This window comes from Rattus norvegicus, chromosome 19 (assembly GCF_036323735.1).
Source record: "Rattus norvegicus strain BN/NHsdMcwi chromosome 19, GRCr8, whole genome shotgun sequence".
Lineage (NCBI taxonomy): Eukaryota > Metazoa > Chordata > Mammalia > Rodentia > Muridae > Rattus > Rattus norvegicus.
In genome coordinates this window covers 70,524,850-70,542,768 of record NC_086037.1, presented here as the reverse complement: position 1 = coordinate 70,542,768, position 17,919 = coordinate 70,524,850, and the positions used below count along the sequence as shown (strand labels likewise).

General features: G+C 47.0%; 1 protein-coding gene across 1 annotated transcript; it reads right to left on the bottom strand.

Moving 5' to 3' along the window:
- Positions 1-494: 494 nt before the first annotated feature.
- On the bottom strand, positions 495-3,287 carry Map10 (microtubule-associated protein 10). The gene has a single exon (NM_001277391.1). The coding sequence runs from the start codon at positions 3,275-3,277 to the stop codon at positions 611-613; it is 2,667 nt and encodes an 888-aa protein (NP_001264320.1). The 5' UTR covers positions 3,278-3,287; the 3' UTR covers positions 495-610.
- Positions 3,288-17,919: the final 14,632 nt, after the last annotated feature.

The following is a 17,919-nucleotide window of genomic DNA, read 5'->3' as shown; positions in this document are numbered from 1 at the left end:
TGAAAAGCATAAGCTCAAATAATGTTCAACAAGTAAAAGGGAGAGTAAATAATAAAAAAAAACAGGATGTTATGAAAGTAACCCAAAAGCTCTTAGCAGCAGGGGTAGATCACAAATACACTTCTGCATCTCAAGCTCTAACACATCCATCTGTTACAACATTTATTCCCATTAGGAATTGGTGCTGAGCTTATTATCAAGCCCTTCTTTTTACAATGGTGCGTGAAACGCTAACTTTAGAATGACCTTTACTTCAAGACAGATATGATGGGAGAGTGTACAGATATACCTTTAATCTTAAGCATTTTACAAAGGAATCACTCCTAGGCCTAACAGTGACTTCAGAGTATGATCAGCTTGAAGGGTAAGGCACTAAACATCAAGCACAAACTATTTACATTTTTTTCTTTTCCTTTTTCCGGAGCTGGGGACCGAACCCAGGGCCTTGCGCTTGCTAGGCAAGCGCTCTACCACTGAGCTAAATCCCCAGCCCCCTATTTACATTTCTTAAGAACTACCACATACATACTAAGGTTATGTGGGAGTTATTACAACTCTTCAGTATCAGCACCCAGCAGCTATAGAACTAGCTTTCGAAAGTAGCGTACTTTCACACCGTGTATCCTGGAAGTTTATTTATTACTAACTCGCAGATGTCTCTGCACTGTCTGGAGATGCGAAGGGAACCAAGGCCATCTTCCTCTTCTTGGAAGCCAGTTGATGCACTATCTATGTCATCTATGGCCTTGAGTTCTAGCTCAGACAAATTTGATGGTTCATAAGAACTAACTTGAGATGTCCTTGCTGAGTGGCTTTTCTCAGATGACTTGTGACCAGTTCCTACTTTAAGTTTAGTGGAGCGGTCCTGTCTCCTCCTGATCTTTGAACTACCTGGATCTGCCTGGTTTTCCTTTTCATTTGTCCACTGTGATGAAAAATCACTGGTGGAGAGACTGGATGCTTCCTCCAGACTATCGTGAGTCTTCAGTACACGAGATCTTTTTTGAGAACACACTGGTGAGCCAGCAGAAAAGGGAGGGGTGAACACAGAACTCGACTCACTGCTGTTTTTCCTTGTGGACAGCCTTGCCTCACTTGACTTGCTCGCCCATGAACCCTTTTGAGCATACTCTGCCCCTGTGCTGCTGTCAGGAGCTGGCAGACTTCTGCTATTATTCTCAGTTGTGCAGAAGTCTTCAGAATAGCAAGGGCTGGTGGACCCATCCCAGCACTGTAGCTCTGAGGTGCTCTCGCAGGAACTTTTTCTACTGGGTGGTCTATTTTCATTAGTATCCGCAGCACTTGCTGCTTTGACTTGCTTACCATCTATCCCCTCACCTACAGCTTTGTCAACAGCAGGATCCTGTCGGGAAAGTCCTGGGCTTTGGACTTGCTTTTTCCATTTTCCTCTCAAAATATTTGATCGAGGAGATCTTTCTGGGATGACAGAGACTGCAGGGCTCACAGGTGCTCTCAGTGAAGTGACAGTTTTGTTTTCACTTTGGCCAACCGTTTCTTTTTTCATAGCATGGCTTTGCTTTGCTTCTCTAGTTCTACTCGACTCGTCAAAGCCTGAGCTGATTAGCATTGAAGTGTCACTGCCTTCAGCAAAGGACCCATACGAGTCTAAAGATCTATCCCTGGGCAGCTGTGGTGGCAGCTGGCTTTGTACTGCCCAGCTTGATACTTTCCCATTAGAGTCTGTTAACGTGTCACCAGGCAGCTGTGGTGGCATCTGGCTTTCTGCTGCCAAGCTTGACACCTTCCCTTTCCAGGACGGGATTCGGAACTTTGGCCCCACAGCTCGTATCTGTGACCTCCTGTACTGTTCTCTCTTTTCGTGTACAACCAGCATGCCGGGGTTTGTCTGCTGTAAACGCAGTCTTAGTGTATTTGTTAAGCCATAAAGCAGCCTCCCCTTTGTCACCTTCGGTGGGGGGCTACCACTGATCTTTGAGTGTTTGCCTTTAGGGTTCTTTGTAGACTGAGGACTCACCAACTTTTCATTTTCTTGCGCAGAAAGCTTGTTGCTCTTTGATTCTGAGCGAGATGTGGACTTGGTGGAAGGGTCTGGTCCCTTGTGTTCGCCTCTGTACAACCAGGCTAAATGGGGATGAACCTGGGAGGGATTTGCCACGGGCTGGTTGCACAGCAAGGACAGTTCCATCAACAAAGCATTCAACAGCGGCAGCTGTCTTATTGCACCGACTGTACTTTGTTCAGTCTGAGGAGGGCACGGAGCTTCGTTAGCTTCTCCTGGACCCTGCATCTGTGGAAGATTTAGAAGCACTGGAGGGCTCTCCTGAATTGCAGCTCTCGTATGTTTCACTGGCCTTATGGTAGGACCTACAGGTTTTGTTTCGGGAAACGCATCTTCTAGATCCTCAGGTTCGTTTCTCTGAGGCTCAATTGTGATTTCGACCCTGGCAGAAGGAGCCTTTTCCTGAGTCAGGTGAGTGTAATACAGAGGAGGAGGGCAAAATGTGTTGGTTTCAAAGTCCAGTTCTGTGACCTCCAGACTGACAGGACTGACAGTCCTCCCACTGGGAGCAGGGGAACAAGGGGCAGAAGCCATGTCCCCAGAGCTAGCTTTACTGTGTAAGATTGCTTCTTCCCAGGACTTCTGGACAGCTGAGGCGTCTGAGTCCCCTGCAGACCAGTTGTCGGTATCCTTAGCACATGGCTCTGGGGCCTCCAAGAAGCGTCCATTTGAGACACACTGTAGACATCTGGCAGAGGTGTCTTTGGTGCATGGCTTCGAGGTCTCCTTGGTTCGTGGCTCTGACACCTCCAGGGCCTCGGAACCCGTGATACACGCAGGGCTCAGGGGGCTTCGCAGTTGTGGAGCCCCCGGGGGGAAGCGTCCCAGGTCGGTCAAGCGGTAGAAGAGCGCCAATTCCCCAACGCGCTCGGCCTCCGGGCCGCGCAGGGTGAATATACCTCGTTGACCCACCGAGGGGACCAGCAGGATGTCGCAAGCTCCCAACAGGAGTGGGGCAGGCGTCGGGACCGCCGGTAGCTGCAGCAGGGCTGCGCGCAGGCGTGGGCGACGGAGGGCGGCGGGGCGCAGGCGCAGTAAGCAGGCTTTGCCGCGTCCGAAGGTGATGGCGCCGCGCTGGGGCTCCGGGTCAGGAGCGGCCGGCGGGAGGATGAGCAGCGGCGGGAAGTCCAGCAGACGAAACGCCACAGCGGGGCTCGCGAAGCATGGCGAGTCCAGCCGCACCCAGTCCACGAGCAGCTCCAGTGAGAAGAGCCGCTCGGCCGCCGTGGCCGCCATTGCTGTTGCCCCGGGCGACGCCGCCAGCCCGCCCCACCAGCAGGAAGCAGGAGCGGGGGTCACGTGATCGGCTACGGATCTCTGGAGACTTGATTTCCGGCCCTGAGTGATCCTGGGAACTCCTTTACCTTTGGACTTTTGTTGGTGCTTGCTGCGTGGTGCTGAGAGATTAGACGTAAAACTGTATTCCCTTTAAGTTTTATACAGATAAATATAATTTTTATTTTATATTTTATACCTGCAGATCCCACGTCATTAGGGGTCATGTATCGGAAGTAAATAGGCCGCTCTGCCCATTCAGGCCTCAGAGCCTGGTGACCCAAGGCAGCCATCTTCGTGGTTGCTGTGCACCTGTCAGAGGCTGTGGCCTCTTTCACCAGCTCCTTCCTCTGTCTTCCCACACAGTGATCACTAGTAGGCTATGCTGCCATCACTGGACTTCCAGCTTCTTGAAGCCTCCTTCTCAGGAGGTTTGACCTCAGCTTGCATCGTTCGTGTGTGGTAAAACTCTCTGTGTTGGGATAGGATATCCTAACACAAACCAGAGCCCTCATCTTCCACCTTGACATCTGACCACTCTGGTGTGTCTTCGAAAAGACTTCTGCTATGTTAGTTTACCCAGGATGCTCTACAGATGGGAACCCACCAGCTACATAATACAAGGAACTAACATGGGAGCAGGGGAGAGGGATCATGAAATATCCAAGATATTGAAAATGACAGGGTCAGGGCAGGGGGTGCAGCTCAGTGGAAGAGTGCTAGTTCGCTGCATACAATCTTAAGTACCACCACCACGAGAGCAGAGAAAGCGATTGGTTCAGTTAGTAAGGTGAATGGTATTGGTACATAAGTCTGGGAGGGGTGGCGGTGGTAGTGTCGGCCATTGGAGGTCTGTAGGGTACAGGCTGTGCAACGAGAAGTTGGCACCAGCCCACTTCGCGATTTCACATCTCAGGCTCAAGTTCAGAAGTTCCACAACTTACACGTTGTGTTCTTATCTCGTAGATTCCCAGCTTTGGTCCCTCTTATAAGATGCAGATCCTGAGTCTCCCTTCCTACTTATCTGATCAAGGTCAGAGCCCACAAAGACACATTGTGTTGGACTCATGTTGTGGTTGATTCTGATGCAGACACAACCCTTGTGCTTATCACCTTCCAGTCCCTGGCTTGTTGTCAGAATGGTAGTACAGTCACATGGATGGAGTAGAAAACACACATAGTCCTGGCTCCCTCAATTACACCATCAAGGGGAGAGAGGGAAGTGGGTGACGGTCCCATCAGCTGTGAAGCTCCACTCTCCACAGGTTCCACGATACGCCAGGTCCTTACCATCGTCTAGTGGGTCTTAGTCCTCTTGGCAACCTCATCAATAGACATTAGATCTTCCTGTCTTCAGAAAGGCAGCCAAGTGTAAAAAACTAACAGCATCCAGGTCAAAAACATGGTTCAGGGCACCAAGGGACCATCAAACACTCAACATCAGCAAAGAGACAAACTCAGGACCTCTCTGGAGGTTTATCCCATAGAATTCTCTACAATAGTAAATGGTTTATTCTGTAGGAAAATCAGAATAATACTCGTTTGTCTTTGAGGCAGCAGGGTCTCCTTTGCCACCCAGGTTTGATCCTGTGATCCACCCATCACAGCCTCCAGTGCTAGGCTCACAGGCATCAGCCACCATACCTAGCTTGACCCAACCTGCAGAAGTGGGCTGTATTTACAGGTCTCTGTGCCTCCACAATCCAGTTTTAGGTAATGCTGGGATGGAACCTAGAGCTTGTAGTATGGTAGGCCACCCTCAGCCAAAGTCTTCATTGATGCATCTGTGAAGAAGCATGTGAAAGTTCCTGGTGTCATTTTCTTATGATTAGTGCACGTGTGTGTGTGTGTGTGCGTGTGTGTGTGTGTGTGTGTGTCGGGGGGGGGGGGCGATGACTTGTATGCCACTGCGTACAGACATACCGTTCATGACACATGTCTGGAGGTCAGAGGACGTCTTTTGGGGTCTTCTACCCTGTTGAGGTGAGGTCTCCTCTTGTTGATTATACAATGCCACATACTCCAGATTAGCTGAGCTGTAGGCTTCCAGGAGGGCCTCCAGTTTCTGCTTTCCGTCTGACCTTAAAGAGAAGGAATCACCCACAGATACCCACTGCTTGCCTCTCTCTCCAAACCATCTTGCCAGTCACCGGGATGTTATTTTCTGTACTTGTGTGAGTGCTCAAATATTTACACGAAACAGTAGCATGTTTGTTTCACCGGTTTCCTGTCAAACACAAATGTCTGAGTATCACATACTAGAGGGAAGCGCTGTCAAAACCTGCCAGGGCCTCTGATGATTTTAATGGTGTGTTGCTGGAGCGGAAACCTTTATCTTTGTGTGTGTGTGTGTGTGTGTGTGTGTGTGTGTGTGTGTGTGTATTCATGTCCGTGTATTTGTGCTTTTGTGTGTGCTAGTCGTGAGTGCAGTTTATGTGGCAAAGCAGATCCTCACTCAGCAATGAGTTGGAGATTAGTGAGAACAAAGGGGAAAGGACCCAATAACCAGAGAAGGAAGTAATGGATGTGCTCGTTTGCAAAACAGTTGAATTGTTTTTTTTTTTTTTTTTTTTTTTTTTTTAGATCTTATGCACGTGAGCGTTTTGCTTGCATGAACTGTATGCCTGTACCCACCGAGTTCAGAAGAATGCATCTGATTCTCTTCAACTGGGGTTACAGGTGGTGGTGAGCCCCAGGAATCAAACCCCAGGATCTCTGTAAGAGCAACAAGTGTGTTACCTACCGAGCCCCTGCAATCTCTGATCTCAAGAAACTCAACTCCTGCCAAGCTATTCTCATGGTCTGGTACTCGTCACAATCTAGCATAACCCCCTTCCCCAATTCCCCATCTTATTGATTGGCAGGGTCCTCTCTTCACAGTTATTCAGTGCCACATACTTCAGACCATTAAGACCAAAGCCTTAGTTAATGAAATTTGGGGGCTCGAGACCACCCCTTTTTCTCAGTCAAACAGCAGACCGCCCAAAACTTCCCAAGTGTTGCAAGGTAAGCAGGAACCTGAGAGGAGTGAGAGGGCCTAGTAACTCCAGCTCATCTGGACCCTTTGATTGGCTGTAAGCACACCCACTGACTGAATATGCACTGCTTCTTATGCCAGGCTGGCTGGCCTTCTCCCAGCAGGGGTGAGCTGCAATTGCATTGTGCTCCCTGGTCTCACTTTTCCCTGTTCCAAGAGCCTTTTGCAGCAAGTGCTTTACCTACTGAGCAATCCTCTCAGCAAACAGACATTTCCTTTCCCTGCAGGAGCTGTGAGGTTCTGGTCTACCCAATTGTGCTGACTGTCTCAGGTAGCCACTTCCTAAAGGGTGTTTGTAAGTAGGTCGCATATAAATAGCAGGCACGCTATTTATAGATCTGAAAGGCCAAGCGTATCTGGGATTCTCGCTCATTTCTTAGTGCCAGCCACTTGAGGAAGAGCGGTGGTTCTGGGTAAATATAGCAACCGGAGCCCCCTCCCCAGCTCTCCACTCTGATGCACAGGCGGTCCTTTGATAATACTTCCCGAACTTCCCCACCAACTATTTTAGGTTGATCGCTGCAATTTGCATTTAAAAGTTTATCTCCCTTTAAAAGTCTGCACGTGTGTATTGAGACTAACCCAGCTGGAACTTCAAACAGAAATTTGGCTCGCTCAGGCTTTACACACAGCAAAAAGTAAATGCTAAGCACACAAGGATTTTAAATAACAACGGCACGAAACAATCTCTTTAGCAGTCTGAGACCTCAGACCTGGCTAGCCTTCCCACCTCTATCTATCTGCCCTGGCTGGTCCTGGTTCCCATCCCACTTCCTGCAGGGTTAGGAACTGGTGCTGGCTCTGTGAGACCTTCCACCTCGGTGCCCCTCCTCCGCCTCTCCGCCCATCTCAGCTCTGATCCGTTCAAACCTCTCCACCTGAAAGTGGCCTTTCTTCCCCGTGGTACCTGCTCACAATTCTGTCTTACTCTTATGAGCATGCCCTGGTTCTCCACGAGCCCCTTAGTATAACGTTCTCCCTTTCCCGTCACCACGACTCCACTCCCTTTCTTCCTTTAGTGTATGAGCATGTACCTGTGTGTGCAGGCACACAAGCATGTGTGCACCCGTGGAGAGCAGAGGACAGCCTCAGCACTGTTCCCAGGAGTGTTGTCAACCTTGAGACAGGGTCTCAATGAACAGGACCATCTGAGACAAGAACCACGATGGGTAGCACAGGCTTGCTTCAGATTAGCAGTGATCCTGCCTCAGAGTCCTGGGTGCCAGAGTCACAAGCACACCACACCCAGCTTACGGTTTGTCCCTTTGTTTTTTGCCAGGCTACAGCAGCTAACGCATTTAGTGAACTCATAAATGGAGAGTGTAGTCTTTTGTGGGACTTACTGGGTAAAATACAGTAGTCCAGAAAATAACCCAACCTAAAAAATTGAAACATTTAAAAAGACTCCATAGGGCTGGAGAGATGGCTCAGCGGTTAAGAGCACCCGACTGCTCTTCCAGAGGTCCTGAGTTCAATTCCCAGCAACCACATGGTGGCTCACAACCATCTGTAAGGAGACCCGATGCCCTCTTCTGGTGTGTCTGAAGACAGCTACAGTGTACTTATATATAATAAATGAATAAATAAATCTTTTAAAAAAAAAAGACTCCATAATACCCTTCTATTCGAAGTGATTTTGTACAGAACTGGGTTTCATAGAAACCCACAGTACTTTCAAGAATGCATGGGCCTTTTCAAAGAGTCCCTACTGAGTTCAGTTGACCAGATCCAGGGCCCAGGGAGAAGGATTGAAGTAAACAGGGTAAGCGTCCCTCCTTGGCTTGCGTATCTACAAGCATGCTTCTCTACAGGATTTCTTTCCCATCAGATACCCACAATAAACAGCTCTGAAGGTGTGCATTGCCTGTAAGACAGCCAGAGGTGAGGGTGCAAATGACCCCAGGCATCAGGAAACTGCATTTTTGAAACTATCGTTCTTAGCAGAAGCCCCTGGGAAGGGAGCCCAGTTTACCCTGGTAAGAGCACCAACCATCTTGCTGTGGTCCTTGGTCCCTGACTTGGGTCTTCCCTCCCTTTGAATCATAGGTTCTTGTAAGCGTAGGGTCCGGGGGTACCTGGAAGAAAATGGGGGACAAGGGACGGGAAGAAGGACGCCAAGACAAGAGTCTGATCAAGGCGACAATTTTATTTTTCCCCAAGGCTGAATTTATACCATAGCATGGGTAACAGAGGGAGGGGGGAAGTAAGAAACATTTACGCAGGCCAAGGACACAATATTCGTGTGGTCAGGGAGTCGGCTGATGTTTGACAGAATGTCAGAAAGGTCACAAGTTTGTCCTATCTATTAGTCAGCAGGATGTCTTTATCATATTATTATTTTTCTTGACCACCAGATTTGTATTAGTCTTCTGCAGCTGGCTGGGGATTTTCCATGAACCTAGTCATACTTCATTCTAACCATAATAATAACATCAACAATGGAGGGCTTCAAGGGCATCACTCCCAACAGGTTCTGGTTTGTTTGTTTGTTTGTTTGTTTGTTTGTTTTGTTTCCCACCGCTCATCTGCATTGCTCAGCGTACTGGGCAGTACTGAGAGCCGCCAACAGAACCAATGTGCACAAGGTTAACTGTAACCACATTTCCCAGGACTTACAAGAAGGGGCGTACAAAACACCAAGAATAACTGAGAAGACGTAGAGAAATTAGCGTGCTGATGAACTTCTGGTGGGAGTATGCAATGCTACCACTGCTGTGGAGATGACTCGAGGTTGGGGTGGACTGGATTTCGTCTCTCAGAATCCACACACTGAAGCACGGGGGTCTAATGGAATAGGAGTTGGTGCCTGGGATTAGGACATGTCTCTAATCCAATAGGACTGGCTTCCAAAGAGAATACAAGAGAGTGCATACAAAATTAGACACATAGATAATGGCTACCCTAACCCCACCATGATCAGCCATGCTGATGGATCCCCACTCACCGTGCTCTTCCTTGCTGGTGGATCTCCCCAACTCACTGTGTTCCTCCATGCTGATGGGTCACCCTCCCTGCTCCACAATCCTCAGGCTGATGGGTCACCCTTACTCTTCCAGGCTCCTCCATCTGCTAATCTGCCTCTTTTCTGTATCTCTTTACAAACACTCACAGCTTTTTTTTCTGGCTTCTTAAGATATTTTCACATAACCATTAATTTTTATTTGTTTGTGAATGAAACTTCTTCCTCTCAAAAACAAAACGTGTAAGGATTTGTGAACGCCTCTTCTTCAGGATGAGACTAAAGTATTTAATTTTCTCACAAAATTAGAAGTCTTCCCATCCTCACCTTGAACTCATATTGCTCATGAATATTCTTGCATAGATGCATAGAATCTATGTCTTTGTTATTTTTTTACTTCCTGATTCTCCCTAGGGAAAGTTGCATGACCTACTTTTAAACACTTTTCCCCCAATAGTGTACATGTTCTGATGAAATGTTTACTGTAAATTTGAGTTGTAATTTAGATTTCTCACACCCTTTTTTTTCTTCCAGATGCCATCTTACTGACTTCTTAAACCTTATGGTGCGGGGTTGGGGATTTAGCTCAGTTGGTAGAGCGCTTGCCTAGGAAGCGCAAGGCGCAAGGCCCTGGGTTCGGTCCCCAGCTCCGAAAAAAAAAGAACCAAAAAAAAAAAAAAAAAAAAAAAAAAAACCTTATGGTGCACAAATCAGGAATTCGGAGGCTTTGTTCTAAACTGCTAAGTTAGAGAGATGACATGGAACCTTTGTCATTTTCATTGTTAGGCTTCCTCTTTATTTCGTTGGTACTTTATGTTTTAAACAAACTCACTGTGTATTGCAGGCTAGACACACACTCGCCTTCCTCCAGCCTGAACCTTTTAAATGCTGGCATGACAGTTCTGTGCCACCACAATTAGCTCTCTTCCTTGCTTCTATCATTTCTAATAAACACCACACTGGATTCCTACTTGAAGACAGGAGGTTAGACTCCCCAAGCCGTTGCTTCTCTGAAACCCCTAGGCACCTTGCAGACCCCATATACTGAGCGCTCCAGAGAGTGCACCAAACAAGGCTTCAGTCAGCAGCTTCAGTGGGTCTCTGTATTTAAGTGACAGTCGATACAGAAACCATTTAAGCTGAGCAGCTAAATGAATAGGCAAGGTATTGAAAAGATGAAGTTTAACTGGGTAAAGTGAATATATTTGCATAAACTTGAGAGTTGTAAACCCCTATGAAAAACTTCACAGTTTAGAATTGCCCCTTTTAGATTCCCTGTGTTGTTCTGTCTTTGTTTATTTTTTCGGTCATACTCTGTTTTTCAGGAACTGCGTTTCGGATTTCTGACTCATGTAGTAATGTGTTTAGTGCAACTGTATGGTTTGATGCCTCCCAACTGAGATGAGACCAGGTGCCATCTTTGTAAGTGCTGGAGTCAGAACAAAGACAGCAGGCGGTCCTGGTAAGAAGTCAAGCAGGGAGTGTGTCTGTAAGTCCAGATTCCCAACACACTAAGGAAAGGAACAAGAGTGTTACCATCCCACAGTGCACACGGTCCCCTCAGCCCTCATAGACTGGAATATCACTTTCCAGGTGTTGTATATTCCAGAGTCCTTAGAGACGAATTCCAGTTCCCCGATCAGAGCTCCAGGTCCAAGCAGCAGACATCCTGTCTGCAGTCCTCAGAGAACCAAAACAGATAGTAATTTCTAACTTCCTTGTAGCGTTTTCCCTTCCGTTAAGTAAAATTGCAGGTAAGTATTCTGACATATTAGCCTAGGACACACAACTCCTGAGAGACCAGAGTTGTTTGGTAGAATGATTCAGAAGAGGCCCAGGGTGTAGGTTCTGCCTGGGGCAGAGCTGACCCTCGGGTTCTTATGCTCCAGGGTCCACCCTGGCCGCAGTGACTCACTAGATCATCTTACTTCACAGAGATGATGTGAAAACCAACTGCTAAAGGGTGGGAAAGATTTCAATTCCCTGGGAATGGATGGATGGTAAAAACATCAGTGATTAATGTTACAGCAATTAGGGTGATGTGTTTCTGCCAGTGCAAATCATAGTCCTGGTAAATAATAAATAGTTAAATACTAGTAATGAATTAATGAGCAAATAGAAGATTTACCATTAAAATTCTCCTACAGACCACCTTATGGTTTTCAATATTGGAAGGGATTACAGACACCTTCACTGTTGTTTAATTGTGGCTGCTGTCACAATGTCTAGTCAGCAAAACTTCTGGGCACCATGGGAGGGTGTGTGGAGCATTTTCTAGCTGACTTACTGCAGGCAGCTTTCTTGTTAGGCTTTTTTTTTGGGGGGGGGGGCTTGGTTTTGTTTGTTTAACCATTAGTGTGTGAGTACAGGTACATGCATTCCATAGCACACTGCAGGTCAGAGAGTGACTGAGCATGATTTCTGGGGATAGAACTTAGGTGGTCAAGCTTGCATGGCAAGAGCTTCTAACCTCTGAGCCATCTGGCTGCCTTGATTCCTTTTTGGGTTTCCCATAGGGTGACTAGTGAATGAACCTTCCTCGAGTCCACTGACCAGTTCCAAGTTCCCACTGCCATCCAGGAAGGTAATACTGAGCTCTACGGTCTAGATTCAGAAGCAAGGTATTTGGGTGCCCAAGCAAAACAGGGAGGGGCTGTGCAGCTGGAGGTGAGAGCATTTGTAGAGGTGCATGCCAAAAATCCTGGAGAGTCATTTCCCCAAAGACCCTGTCTGAATACTCATAGGAGTCTCTGTGTGAGGAAATGTGCTATGTCTCACATGGTGGCTGCTGTCGTGTTTGCCAGTGGTAGCCAGTGGTAGCCAATGAAGGGCATCCTGGAGCAGCTACATGAGCACCAGGTGGAAGCTGTTTAGGGTTAGAGAGGTTCAAAACCTATCTCATCACTGACCGGAAAGCCCAAGTCTAAATCTAGTTCTCCACCTCACTAATGAGATGCCTTTCTGTCCTTCCATTTTTTCACCTACAGAACCAGAGTAATAATATCCTAAAAAGGGCAATAATGAATTTTATTCACATACATATTAGAACAAATGGCAGGACACCCACAGTAGACCAAAATGAGATTGCACTCAATTCTAACTCACTAAACCAGGAGGTTTATTGGGGTTACTTACAAAAACATGGTGACTCAAAGTAATGGTTATAGACCATGAGGAGGAACCTCATGGGTCTTGTCAGCTTCTGGACCTTCCTGAGAGTTGATTGACTTTATTCTAGGGCCTTAAAGGAGGTGCTTCCTTTGAAAGATGGTGGCCACACACCACTGCTATGAACACTGGTCAGTAAGTAAGGGAAGTGCCTCAGAAACTTTCAGCATGGAAGCAATGCTCCAAAGGCCACCTCTTGAAAATGTCTCTTGCTCAACTGCATCCAAGGGAGTCCTCTTGGAGTCATCCATGAGTGGGACTTCAGAGTGAAGCCTGGCTGCCGACCGGGAAGCGACAGGGTTGTGCAGCCTGTCAGGAGCATTCTCATGCTTGAGCAGCTACAAAGCACACTGGGCCTCAGGGTCAGGCCAGCACTGCGGTCAGCCCTCCAGGAGCAGATGCTACCCGGGGTGAGGGGCCAGCTGCTGATCAGAGACCAGTTCCTGTGAGGGAGCAGCAGCAGGCAGAGTGTAGTCAGGAATCATCAGCTTGGTGGGAAGCACCAGAGTGACATGTCCATCAGTGTCCTCCAGCTGTCCACCCTGATCACCAGGTGCCAATTCCCCAGGAGGACTATAGACCTCAAGCCAGGTGGCTTCCGAGATGTGGCAGGCATATTCTAAGCAAGTTGGCTGGGACTGAGGTTATCAGTCCATCCTTGGAAGAGGATCTGGATGGCTCACTTCCTGCCTACTATAGTCATCATGGGAAGATGCAGACTAAAGGGAGGTGAAGTCCCCAGAGAGGCCATAACTAAGCTGCAGAGCCAATGAGATAGGAGCTTTCTCTTTGTCTGTTAGCAACCAGACCAAGATCACACTTAGGTTCTGGTGATATCATTTTTTTTTAAAAAGAAGTATTTATTATTATTTGACAATTTGATGCATTGTATAACATGTATTGTTCATTTTTACCTCCTCCTACCATCCTCTCCTATTTTCATGTCTTTGTGTTGTGTTTTGTTTTCTTGGGACCCACTGAGTTTAATTGGAGTTGTAGGCATGAGGATGGGTGAGTGTATTTACTGGAGCAGAGCAATTTACCAGTGGTTACACCCCTGAAGAAAGTGGCTCTCCTTCCCCAACATCCATTAACTCTCAAGAGCTTCTCAGAGGGTGGAGCCTCCTGGCCCCTCCCTTGGTCATGATGGAATATTGTTCAGACTCAATGGATCAGTAGCAGTTGCCACTTGACACTTATTTTTTATTTGTCTTATTTTATGTGCATGGGTGTGTTGCCTGCATGTATGTTATGTACCGCATGTGTACAGTGTACATGGAGGCCAGCAAAGAGGTATGAATATTCACAAAAGGCCAGCAGGAGGTAGGCACCTGCTGAAAAGCACAGCTCTTCCTCCTCTTCTTCCTCTTCCTCCTCCTCCCCCTCCTCCTCCTCTTCTTCTTCTTCCTCCTCCTCTTCCTCCTTCAGCAGCTGCTGTCCAAAGGACTCACCCCTGCATCACACAAACAAGTGGAAGGAATTCTAGCTGTTGAGCTCCAAGGATGAACGTGTAGTCTTCAGATAAGTCAATACAGTCTCTCAAAGCAAACTGCTCGGCTCCCTCACACAGGATAACGACCCGAGCTAGTGTAACCTAAAAAGTCACATTAGTAAAACCCATAAAGTAACAAACCAGGTGTATGGTTACAACAAAAAACAAAATGAGAAATTTATAAATGAAGTACTAGAAGAGTCCACGTTAGACAGCTCCATGGCAGGGACTTGGTGTGGGGCTAATGCTGTTGACAGCTCCATCACAATAGCAGCATGAGTCTGGCACAGACGCCACACAACCATTGTTCTTAAAGTTGGCAGGCCACCCTGGGCCGTCAGATAGATCACTTAATTTTGCTACAACGTTTTCCTGGTCAGCCCAGTGTGAAGTGTTTAATTATGCCATGCACTGCCTGCTGCCTGGCAACCCATTAGGTAAAGTCATGGCTTGTATACAAAGTCTATTCGGTTCTGTTCTCTGCTCATAGATTCAGCGGGACCCTATTCCCTTCTTGCTGGTTGTTCTAGGCTCATTTCTGTTGCCGTGACAAATACTCTGACCAAAATCAACAGTTGGGGAGAAAGTTGATTACTTGTGATTCTAGGGCACAGTCCGTTATGAGGGGAGTCAAAGCAGGAACTTGAAGCCATGCCTGCTTGCTCAGTATTACACACAGCATTACCTCCGACCAAATATTCTCTCTCCACAGCCAATGAAATGTGTCAGGGACCATTGAGGATGCTACTGGATGGCTGGCTCACAGGCTGGCTTATACTCAGATAGGTTTCTTAAACAGCTCCCTGCTTAGAGAATGGCGCTGCCCATAGTAGGCTGCAATTTCCTATACCAATTTACAGCCAAGACAACCCACCCCAGACATGCCCACAGACAATCTGATCTAGGCAATTGCTCAACTAATATTCTCTTCTCAGCTAATCCTAGGTTGTACCAAACTGACAGTTAAAGCTAACCATGACTGCTAATACACTTTTTTTTTTGTTTCTTTCTTTCTTTTGAATGACTGTCCTCTACCTCCTGAACAGTGGCCAGCAACCAAGTGTGGGCTCTCTGCCTCTCAAGCAGCCATCACTGATCTAGACTTGGCCCCTCAAAACATTCATTCCCTCTGACGATGTGGTTGGGCAAGGGGCCTGGGTTCCATTAGGTAATCCCATCCCCTTGCTATAGTTCAGATCTCAATATCTCTCTAGTGCCTCAGGTCAAAGACTTGGTCCTCAGGGGCTACTTGGAAGTAAAGGGGTCTCTGAGAGGTGGGGCTGAGTGGACAGAAGTTATGTCTTTGGGGTGTACCTCAGGATAGTTAAGCCATTCCCTCCCCATTTTGTCTTTCTCTCATTTGCTTCCCAGCGAGGTGAGTGGTTCTGCCCCTACAGCCTCTCTTCTTCTCCCTTTATTAACTACTGCATCACCTCAGGTCCACAGTGTGTGGGCCTCAGAACCTGTAGAACTGGGAAGCAGAACAGACTGTCCTCAGTCAGATTTGGTGACTCACATCTGTGACCCCAGTTCTTAGGGTAGAGACAGAAGGATCAGGAGTTCAAGGTCACCCTTACCTTGATAGTAAGTTCAAGACCACCTTGGGTACATGAGATCCTGTCTTTAAAAAACAAGTCACGAAAGCAAACCCCCAACCCTTGTCTTGGGTCTCGACATTGTCAGACAAAACTGCAGGCCCACGTTGTACACAAGGCACTGACAGAACAAGGCTCTTCCGTCATCCTCTGAGCACGCTCACCAGGATATGGTGAGCCTGAGCTCTAATGCAGCACCCCTCTCACAAGGACTCCCAGGCTCACTCCCTGTGGAAGGTGTGACAGTCCACACACCTCAGGCAGTGCACCTGAAAGGGAACAGTCTCTGAGACTCAAGTGCTGTTCCCCAGGGTGTATCTGCTTCTCGGCCCCTTGCAAAGGATGAAGGCTTGATTTCAGATGGGGTGAGGAGAGAACCCTGGGCGTGTCCAGTTAAATGGTCCTCAGAAATTCACTTCCTTGGTTGTAAAGTTATTTGCAATCAGATTTAGAGCCCCCACCATACACACACACACACACACACACACACACACACACACACACAGATACACACACACACACAGACACACACGCACACACACAATTCTAAGAGCAAAAGGACAAAGTTAAATGTCCTCATGTGATAATTTTAGGATTTTAAAAGGTCTTATGCCCTGTGGTAGGGGTTGGGGAGACTTTCCAAGAATATACCAGAGGGTTAAGACAGGGTTGTACCAGAATGGCAGAAAATTAACAATTTGGAACTTTCCTGCAGATAAAACCTTGAAGCCAATGTAGGGCATTCTAAGCACAAAGTGACTTTAACATTAACCTTAAATTGAAGTTAACTTATTTGTGGTTATAAGATATTTCAAAGCATGATATTTTATAGAAGTGGAAACTATTCACCCCACTGACCTTGGCCACTTTCTAGCCTGAGGGTACACTAGCAGGACACTGTAGCAATGACCAACTGGAGTTAGAGAGCGGCTGTGCTTCTGTCCTGTGCTTCCTATGACCATGGTTGAGTGAGCGGGACTTTCTTAAGTAGGTTACCTCAGACCAGTGTGTGTGTGTGTGTGTGTGTGTGTGTGTGTGTGTGTGTGTGTGTGTAGTGGTGTAAGTTCAGACAACCCACTGGATCAAGGAAGCAGGATACTAACTCATCTAAGGATGGCGAGTCTCCCTGACACTTTGGTGTGTGCTCAGCCCTACAGAGCACAGTAAATGTCCAATGGTCCACAGTGAACCTGACTCATAATCACTGGTGCCATCTCATGAGATTGTGAGGTTCAAATGTTTACAGGTCATTGAGTTTCTTCTTTTGTAGGTGCAAGATACAGCACAGGTGTCCTTGACGTTTAAGAAATAACTGAGTCATGCACATACCTGAGTCATGCTCATGCTGTTCATAAAGTGCACTTGGATATTTCACCCCTTTTTTTTTTTTTGGTTCTTTTTTTCGGAGCTGGGGACCGAACCCAGGGCCTTGCGCTTCCTAGGTAAGCGCTCTACCACTGAGCTAAATCCCCAACCCCATATTTCACCCCTTTGATTAGCACGATAGTTCTCTGACCATCTGTGGGTTCCATAGTCATAAGAACATACCGTACTCCACAATGGATGGAGTGACGATTTACCCCAGTGAGGTCTCTGCCCTTAAAATAGAATTCTCTAGCATAGAAATTAGCATTTTTCAGTGATACAGTCAATGTTGACATTTTTCACATTTTTATTACATTTATTCATATGTATGTATTATGTGTGTATGCATGTGAATGCATACATGCATGCATGTATGTATGCATGTGTGTATGTGTGTATGTATATGCATACATGCATGTATGTAGTGTGTATGTATGCATGTGTATGTGTATATGTATGCATGTGTGTATGCATGCATGTGTGTGTATGCATGTGTATGTATGTATGTATGTATGTATGTATGTGCCTACCTATGAGTGTGGAGGACAAAGGACAGCTTGTATGAGTCAGTCCTCTTCTTATATCATGCAGGTCCCAGGGATTGAAGTGTCACCAGCTTACCAGCAAGTGCCCTTGCACCACTGAGCCCATCAGCGCTGGAATTTTTCAAATGTCACATTACATTTGAGAAGTGTTTTATTTTCTCCCTTGCCAAGTCTGGAACCTGGAACTTGTTTGTTGACCTTTGTGAATTGATGAACCTAAAAATGTAGCTTCCAGGTGACAAAAGTCATCATCCTGCTTCTTCAAGTCAAGTGTAGGCTTACAGGAGCATACTTGATTTCTGTGACCTCAGTCAGCTCTGAGGACTGACTGGACCCCATGACTAACTGTGTTCATGGTCTGCTTTGGCATATCCACTGCCTGCCTTGTGGTGATAGACATCCCTGCATAAAACACCACTTAGAACAAACAGTGTTCACCAAC

Coding starts and splice junctions, on each gene's coding strand:
- Map10 (NM_001277391.1), bottom strand. CDS start 3,277: ATGGCGGCCACGGCGGCCGAGCGGCTCTTCTCACTGGAGCTGCTCGTG.